The sequence below is a fragment of the Phaseolus vulgaris genome, chromosome 5, assembly GCF_000499845.2.
Source record: "Phaseolus vulgaris cultivar G19833 chromosome 5, P. vulgaris v2.0, whole genome shotgun sequence".
Lineage (NCBI taxonomy): Eukaryota > Viridiplantae > Streptophyta > Magnoliopsida > Fabales > Fabaceae > Phaseolus > Phaseolus vulgaris.
The window spans coordinates 7,722,280-7,731,811 of NC_023755.2; the positions used below are offsets into that span (position 1 = coordinate 7,722,280).

At 31.0% G+C, this 9,532-nt stretch overlaps 1 protein-coding gene across 1 annotated transcript; it reads left to right on the forward strand.

The window, feature by feature from the left end:
- Positions 1-2,863: 2,863 nt before the first annotated feature.
- On the forward strand, positions 2,864-4,545 carry LOC137835059 (probable BOI-related E3 ubiquitin-protein ligase 3). The gene is made up of 3 exons (XM_068643396.1): positions 2,864-3,270; positions 3,386-3,704; positions 3,809-4,545. Exons 1-3 carry the CDS (start codon positions 3,002-3,004, stop codon positions 4,403-4,405), a joined length of 1,185 nt encoding a protein of 394 aa, XP_068499497.1. The 5' UTR covers positions 2,864-3,001; the 3' UTR covers positions 4,406-4,545.
- Positions 4,546-9,532: the final 4,987 nt, after the last annotated feature.

The window sequence follows — 9,532 nt, forward strand, 5'->3', positions numbered from 1 at the left end:
ATCATAGAATGTATATGTCAATTCTAGCCCAACTTACTTTCAAGTTTTTTTTTTCTCTAACATCCAAATATTATCATAAATGTTTAAATTTCAATGTACAATTAACAAGGAATACATATTTTACTAATATATTAATGGCTTAAAGAGACATAATAGGTGGTGAAGGTGACTACATATGATGTTAGGAAACTTTCATGAAAAAGTGACAACGTATGGAAGATAGCTAAACAATAATGGACTCAACACATCCATGTCTATCCACAACTTCGAAATTGTTGCCATGAATAGGAGCATGTGTGGACAAAGTGTTAGATTCATAAAATGCATTATAAATCAAAGCATGATAATCTTGAATTAATTAGACTTTACTAGAAACTAGAGTTTGAAGGAAATTTCAATGGAAGAAAACCTACGCATTCAAAAAAGTAAAAAAGTTAAAGTCGACCACATGACAAATTTGATATCCTCACAAAAGTTCAACATTAATTATTAGTAGTTAATGCATGCCCTCTTCTTTTCCCTTTTCATATACCAAAAACATGTATTATCACTTTGATTTTAGAATTTTGTCCCATTTTTGAGGTCCATCAAAATATCTCGTCCACGTTCAATGCATTATTTATTTCTTTGGATAAAAAAAGCTTTGAAATTTTGTCGCATTTATAATGCAGACGTATCACAAATTTGAACCAACAAAATTAAAAGAGATAGAATATATGAAAATAAATGTCAAATTGTTTATAATTTCTTTGGTTGAAATTTTTAGACAGAAGTTCTACGTCCAGATTCAAGGTTAGGAAGATAAAGGTTCTAGATCCAATTTCAAATAAAAGTCTCTTTGGAAGCATTTCTTCATTATCTTCTTAATTGTTTATTTCAGAAAAAAAAATTTGTTTTCTTCTAATTATAATTCTCTTAGAATTTAATGTTATCAGATATAATTATACCTTTTTTTTTCTTTTATGCATATGCTCCCTGATTAATGTTAGAGTAGTAAATGAAGATAGAATAGTTATGATAGAAATAGATTTAGAGTTATAAATGAAGATAAACTAATTAATAATAAAGCGTATAAATAAAGCTAGAGATAAAAATTAAGTTAAGAAGCAATAAAAAATATTTTTATAACCATTAGGTAATTTTGACGTTATTTATAGTTATTTTATGCGTAAATGATTTAGAACTATATTAGAATAACAAATGAGAGAGAGATTAATTACTCTTTCTTTTAACGCTTCGAATTTTGAAAGAATTTTATCACTGTTTATTTTATATATATATATATATATATATATATATATATATTCTTTTGAAATAAAATAATTTATTATATTTGTTTTTAAAAAAATAAAAAAATAAATTCCACTCAAAATAAACGGAGAGAATATGAAAAAAACAAAACAAAATATAAAGATTACGTTAAAAAATTAATGAAATTAATTTGATCCTTGTAATAAATATACCTTTTATTTTTATTTTAATACATATTTTTAAGTATGAAAGATGAGAAAAAAAGTTTAATATGAAGAGAGAGAAAAAGATTCCGTTCAATAGGAGAGAAAGATAAGCCATAAATAAAAATATTACAGAAATATGCGCCAAATAAATGACATGTTTATTTTTGTTTTTTATTTGAAATAATCCAGACTCTGGAATAACTCAATTGATGAAGACACAAATCTTGGACTGTTTGAATGGAAAAAAACAAATATAGGAAAAGTAATTATCGACAATAAAAACATGCATTAAGGAAAATAAAAATACAACTTGAAAAGAAAAATATTTATTTTATTTAGAATTAAAAATATTTTATACTTGTTTTTTCAAGTTATAAAATATTTAAACTCCCGTAACTTACACATAAAATACACAGAATAAAAAAATGTATTCAATTAGATGAATTGACTTTATTCAAATATTGGTTATATCTAAAACCACACTCACGTGCAGGCACAACTAATAATTTTATCTGAACAAACTATGTGATATTAATACACATACACTATTTTCAATGTGAACAATTCAATTCAAGTAATTTGTTACTATAACTCGTAAATAATTAGTTTTAAACATCTATAATTTGGTAAATTAACAGTGTTGAATATTTTAACGATAAGAGAAAATCATGTTTGAGAAATATAATGTACATTTATGAAATTAACATGACTTAATTAATTAATTAGTTAATTAATTATAATAACAAATAAGCAATCTTTGGAAGTTGATTAATAGGAATATAGAAAGGGATAATAAATGAATGCTTTGAAGGGTAACGGAAAGTTTGAAGGGCTGTGATCTTGCGGATGACGCCAAGGGTGTGGACCATAACACACCCAGAAAGAAGGGACACGTGGCGGAGAACGGTGGAAGGGCACACATAACACAACACAACACAAGAGAAGCAACGTTTCCAATGCCACCACCATGACTCAACGAACCAAACAAACAAGAACCATTTTCCTTAGAAAAAGCAAAGGAAACTGCCAAAAAGCCCTTCCCCTTCCACCGGGTACACCGTACCCCTATGCTCTCTACCCCGGGTCCCACGCCCTCTTCCACGCTGGCACCTCACACGTGCCCGCTTCCGTTGTTCCCCCACAACCCTGCCACACACGTGTCTCCCCGACCCCACCACCATCACCTTGTTGTTCTTCCTTCCACCAACATAATTAAAAAAACAATTAAACCTACGTGGCACCGTCTAGTCGGCAGCTCTTACCTGGCACTTTTCATTTTTACCACCATTCAATTTAATTACCGGCAAATAATAAAATTAGAAAATCGCCACATCAAATATCTCTATCTGCCTATCTGGTGTAGCTGCTCCGGATTATATTATATAGACAAAAAGATCTCTCTCAGTGGAGCAATTGAACAAACAAACACTATCTTTACTCTTTTTTTTTTTCTCCTTTTTCTAATTTTCTAAATATATAATTTATTGGTCTAACGTTTGGTCACATTTAATAAATAATAATAATAATAAATATAGTGATTAATAATGTGGACCGAGGAAACCCCGAATAAACCCCACCATCCAGCCTTGCCACATCTATTTGCATGCACTGGTTCTATTTTTCTTCCTTCCTCTTCTCCCTCTTCTCCCAAACCATTCCCAATAAGAGCAATCACGCCATCATCGCACACTCAAGAGAAAACACAATACAATACAACACTCAAACCACATCAATCTCAGATATACTATACTATCTTCATGGCCGTTGAGGCACGCCATCTCAATCTCTTCCCCTCTCAACTCCTGACCAACCGGTATATATCCATTTATCTTCTTCTTCTTGCCTTTCTCAGCATTTTATTTTTTTTCATTCTTTTCTGCGCTCGCTTGAGGTCTTCATTTACGGTTTTTTTTTATGCGGTTCTGCAGCCAATTGACGAATTCTGTGGATGCGAATATCAACATGTATAACGCGCAACAGATTGGTTATTCTTCGTTTTTGCCGTCATCCGGTGCCCTCACGGAACCGGTGCTTCCTTCGTCGGTGTACAATTCGCTCGGAAACGCTGTCAAATCTGAAAGCGGTTTGACCTACAACAACAGCAACAGCGCTGTTGTTCCTCCCATGTCCAGAAAGCGTTCCAGAGAAAATTACAGCTACAACGATTCCTTCTCGTTTCTCGGCCAAGACGTTTCTCTTCAGATCCAACAGCAGCAACTTGACATCGAGCATTTAATCATGCAACGCGTAAGTTTCATTTCTTTGTGTCGTGATTTCATTAATCTGTTTCTGTTTGAATTCGAGTATCTGTTATGTTTGAATTCGAGGTTCTGATTTTGTGATGTGTTCAGATGGAGAAGGTGAGAATAGAGATTGATCAGAAGCGGAAGAGGCAAGCGAGGAGAGTAATCGAGGCGATTGAGGTAGGCGTGATGAAGAAGCTGAAGGCGAAGGAGGAGGAGATAGAGAAAATCGGGAAACTTAATTGGGCGTTGGAAGAGAGAGTGAAGTCTCTGTGCATGGAGAATCAGATTTGGCGTGACTTGGCTCAAACGAACGAAGCCACGGCGAATGCTCTGCGGTGTAATCTGGAACAGGTGTTGGCGCAGCGCGGAATGGTGGACGACGGCACCGCCGCCTTGATGGACGACGCTCAGTCTTGCTGCGGGAGCACCGACGAGGACGGTGAAGGGGAGAAAGAGGTTGAGTGGCGGACGGTAGCAGCAGGGTGCGCAGGGGTGAAGGATAAGGAGGACGGTGGTTGTGAAAAAATGATGATTGGTGAGAGTAGTGGGAGGTTGTGCAGGAACTGTGGGAAAGAAGAGTCGTGCGTGCTGATTTTGCCGTGCCGGCACCTGTGTTTGTGTACTGTGTGTGGGTCTACACTCCACATTTGTCCTATATGTAAATCCTTCAAGACTGCTAGTGTCCATGTTAACATGTCCTAAATTTGGAAAAGGAAAAATAGGACTAGACTAGGACCCTAATGCATCAACCCTCTTCCCTTCCCAGTCTCAAAAAAAATATATATTATATCAATTTTTCATAAATTACAAAATTGTAAAAAAATGACTTCATTTTGATCCAATTTTTTCTATTCTTTTTTAACTGCCCATTTATTTTGTTGTCAATTTCTTATAAAAACTGCATTTGGTTATACTTGTTTGAAATTAGCATCTAAAATTATATGGAATTTATTAATATGAGTGTTGTTTAGCTTGTTAAAAGCTCTAATTGCTGTGTCCGTTCAGAAGGTGTGGGAAATAGAAATACTACTGCATGTAAACAACATCATTGATAAGATGAATTGAAGGAGAAGAATAGGGAGGGTGAAAGATAAAATGGGGGGACCCAGGGTGCAGGTACTAAGATAATTTGGCAGATGGAGAAAGTAGACGCGCGTAGGAAAGGGGCGCGTGAAGTCAACGAGGTGGGGACAGAAAGTGACATTAGTGCGGCAAAAGCTGACACGTAGGACGCTCGTAAATGTCGCTGTTATTTGAAGAGTGCCTGCAACGGCCATTTTCTTAGAGCACAGGCTTTGGACCAAAGGCCAATGCACCACAGGGGCACAAGCTGACACGGTAACCGGTGGTTCCCAACACCCCGCCAAAAAAAGTAATTTTCTAATTTTTTAATTCTTTTAATTTCTTAAATGAAGTTGAAAACGGGAAGCGTGAAGGGGGTTAAGAGAGAGAAAAAAAGATGTTGGGAAGGTGACATCATTGAAGGGGCGTGGAGAAGACAAGAGCGTTATGTTGTGGTGATGATCCATTTGTTTTTGTTTTTTATTTGATGGTGTTTATTTATAGGGGTAATAGCATAGAAAAAAGTGGTGTTAGTGTAGGAGACGGTGCAGCAGGTGATGGTTTTGGGGGAGTGAAAATGAAAGGGTAGGAAAGTGGTGGCGATACGGTTCTTACTCCCTCACTCTAGCTGGCTTTCTTCAATTCAATCTCTCTCGTCACTGTTAAATAGGGACTAGAGCTACCACTACAGTACCTACCCCAATTATTATATTCCCCTTTATGTTAATCTCACTCCAATTTTACGGACCAAAACATTTTCTTACGCCTTCTTTCACAATACTTCTCTTCTTTGGTCAAGCACAACTAATTTAGTTTATCATTTTTACCAAAGTGATTATGTAAAAAGAAAAATTAGTGTTACCGATGTGAGTGGGGTGATGGTTTGACTAATAATGGTTGGTGCAGGAAAGAAGATCCGTTTTGGTTGAGATTCGGGGAGGGAAGAGAAAGAGCACAGTTAAAAATGGAAACCCCTCTTGAGTGCTATTAATATCTCTGGTTTTGTTTTGTTGAACTCAACCAGTGTGTGCCATCCCATGCTCTGTTTCTGTCTCTCTGTTTCTGTTTCTCTGTTTCTGAGTGAAATGGATTGCTACTATTTTCAGTATTTTTATTTTCTTATTCCCTCGAAAGCACCGAAAAACAATAATGGTCACAGGGCATGTGACCGCCACGTGACTCTTCAATGCTTCATTACTTTCGTTTTTGTTTGTTCTGTGCCCAACTTCTCAAGTCAATGATCGCCATTGGAGGTGCCCACGTGTACGTATGTACGTACGTAAATGTAACGTATGCCTTTTACCAGAAAATTCCAATCTTTATGTTTTTTTTTTTTTTTTTTCAATACTTTATCACTTCCACAACATTTATTTATACTCCTCTTTCGTACAAAGCATGATAGAGAAAACAAAAAGGTAAATATTTTTTATTAATTAAATATCTTAATTAGTCTCAGTTCAGAAAATATTAAAGTATAAAAAACTACGTTAATTCAAAGATTTACTTAATATCAATTAATTCTGTTAGTTAATGGAATCTATTTTTTTCAAGATCTTTTATTAGAACTTAATAAAAAATAAGAAAGAGAGAATGAAAATCAAATAATGAATTAAAAATGCTACTAGGTAAAATTAGTTTATATTTCATTTTATATTTTTATAATTATTATGAAAGGAAAGTTCACATGGGGTCCAGCTTTGGACTTTTTTTATTCTTAATTATTATAAACTAATACACAGTTTTATTTAACTGTTGATGTCATTTATTTATTTATTTCAATAGGTCACGTTCCACTCCATGTATAATTTAATTTCTAACTTCAAGCAAACACACTAGTTATTAAATAAAATAAACATTAAATATTTGTGTTACGTTTCCAAGGTAGTAGATGTATTCAACTTTATTGAATACTCTCTTTTATTATTAGTATGTAAGATATAAGAGGCGTTGTAAGAGGAAAAAGAGAGATACAGGTAAAATAAATATACTACTCATTATTATTTTTTATGGCTATTATTATAAATGTATCTTGATGGCTGTACAATGTATTTATATCCACAAGGTATATATATATATATATATATATATATATATATATATATATATATATATATATATATATATATCCAAAATTTATTCTTTAAATCTATTCCAAAATAATTGTATACACGATTAGATAATTTTAAATGCAAAAGTTAAAAATATTACTAGTCAAATTTGATATTCCTATTAATTTGTAACGTCGTTTATTCTTAAATCAAGTATACAAAGAAAACTAATAATTAAAATATTATTTATTTACAAGACCCACACAAACAATTCATTTCAACCAACCATCAAATAACAACTCATTTCAATCAACCATCAATTAAATCAATCATATATTTATAGACAATGTTGTTATTGAAAAAATCTAACATAATATGATTAGACTTCTTTAATTAGAATTTGATATCAATAAAAAAAATAGACTTCTTTAATTAGAATTTGATATCAATAAAAAAAAATAGTGTGCTTAGTTTTCTTAAATTCTTCCATAAAGGTGAAAAAAAAATTAAAAGTTAGTAATATAAGGTTATTGTTCAGAAATATTAATTGATTTATTTTTATTTTTGTTTTTATTTTATTTATTGATGGACATAGTTTTACTCATACTTTAAATTTGAATAATAAATTTCTTAGAGTGTAATTACAAATAAATCTATTATTTTAATTAAGATTTATCTAATTAATTTTTTTTTTGTTTAAATTGTTATTTTTGTTAATCTTGTATTTTAAGTCACAATATACAATTTAGTATTTTTCAGAGTAGACAGTCTAACTAGACGATTTAGTGGTTAGATGGAGTAGACGGTCCAATGACACAATTGTCAATGCTCAACTAAAGAAAAACTTTACGCGTAGACTAAATGATTTGAAGGAAGCATCTATAACTACAAGTAGACTTGATCAAACAAAAGTTCAAGTTGCATATTTGAATAAAATGGAAAATCAATCATCAGTTTTTCATATATTTATCGACAACGTTGTTGTTGAGAAAATCTTTACATAATATGATTAGATATCTCTAATTAGAATTTGATATTAATAAAAAAAATTAGTGTACTTACTTTTTTTAAGTTCTTCAAGAAAGGTGGAAAAAATATTAAAAGTTAGTAATATAAGGTTATTGTTGAGGAATATTAATTGATTTATTTTTAATTTTGTTTTTATTTTATTTATTGATGCACATAGTTTTACTCATACTTTAAATTTTAATCATAAATTTCTTAGAGTGTAATTACAAATAAATCTATTATTTTAATTAAGATTTATCTAATTGAATTTATTTGTGTTTAAATTGTTATTTTTGTTAATCTTGTATTTTAAGTCACAGTAGAGAATTTAATATTTCTCAGAGTAGACAGTCTAACTAGACGATTTAGAGGTTACATGGAGTAGACGGTCCAATGATACAACTGTCAATGCTCAACTAAAGAAAAGCTTTACGTCAATAACGTGGACTAAATGGTCTTAAGGAAACATCAACAACTACAAGTAGACTTGATCAAACAAAAGTCCAAGTTGTTTCTTTGAATAAAATGGAAAATCAACTATCAAATAAATCAATCAATTAGTTTTTCGTATACTTATCGACAACAGTGTTGCTGAGAAAATCTTACATAATATGATTAGACCTCTCTAATTAGAATTTGATATTAATAAAAAAAAATTAGTGTACTTACTAAAAAAATTTGATATCTAATTGAGTTTATTTGGGTTTAAATTATTATTTTTGTTAATTGTGTTTTTTAGTCACATTAGACAATTTAATATTTTTAAAAGTAGATAGTCTAACTAGACGATTTAGTGGTTACATGAAGTAGATGGTCCAATGACACAATTGTCAATGCTCAACTAAAGAAAAGTTTTATGTGAATAACGTAGACTAAATGGTCTGAAGGAAGCGTCTGCAACTACAAGTAGACTTGATCAAACAAAAGTCCAAGTTGCTTCTTTGAATAAAATGGAAAAAAAAATATGAGTAGAAGAATAAGATAAAATCTACAAAATCTTAGAAACATTATTGGAAGCAAATCATCTGCAAAAATATGAAAAAATAGAGTTCGTGATAAAAATGGAAACGAAATCTTAGAATTATGAAATGTTTGTAATTGAGAAATGAGATAAAAATATATTTCTGAGTTCCTTGGAGTAAAGAAACTTATAAAAATATGCAATCTTTAAGGAAAACAATATGTCTTGAAGCTTTGATAATCCAATTTGTCTTGAAGACTTGAAGTTGTATGTGCGTTTGGTTAGGTAGATTTTTTTGTATAACATTGCATTACATTATGATCCAAGTTACTTGAAAAATTTTATTTTCTAAATCTGTATATTTTTTAATCAGTTGGTTAATGTATTAATCAGTTGAAATTACTTGTATTCAAGTTTGTTGACTATAATAAGTATTTTTAACTAATTGATTGATTTATCGTATCAATCGGTTGAAAACACTTAAGGTTTTAAGTATTTAAAAATGATTTGTTTTCTATTTTGTATTTTCTGTTAAGTTAAATTATTCAGTTAGTTCGATAAAAGAAAACAATCAGTTATTTCAAAAATCAATTAAATATTTTTAACATAGTTATGTTATATTAACCAATCAGTTTTTAATTGATACAATTTTTCTCATTAAATGATCAAATTGTTCTTACAATCATTATTACCTTTATATACATATGTATTCTGATAATTTCAAAACACGGATTTCATAAGAGAGAACAA

Bases quoted from the DNA above. Each gene is read 5' to 3' on its own strand.
- LOC137835059 (XM_068643396.1), top strand. From the start codon at position 3,002: ATGTGGACCGAGGAAACCCCGAATAAACCCCACCATCCAGCCTTGCCA. The intron at 3,271-3,385 runs GTATATATCCAT...GCGGTTCTGCAG, and splicing joins TCTCAACTCCTGACCAACCG to CCAATTGACGAATTCTGTGG. The intron at 3,705-3,808 runs GTAAGTTTCATT...TGATGTGTTCAG, and splicing joins AGCATTTAATCATGCAACGC to ATGGAGAAGGTGAGAATAGA.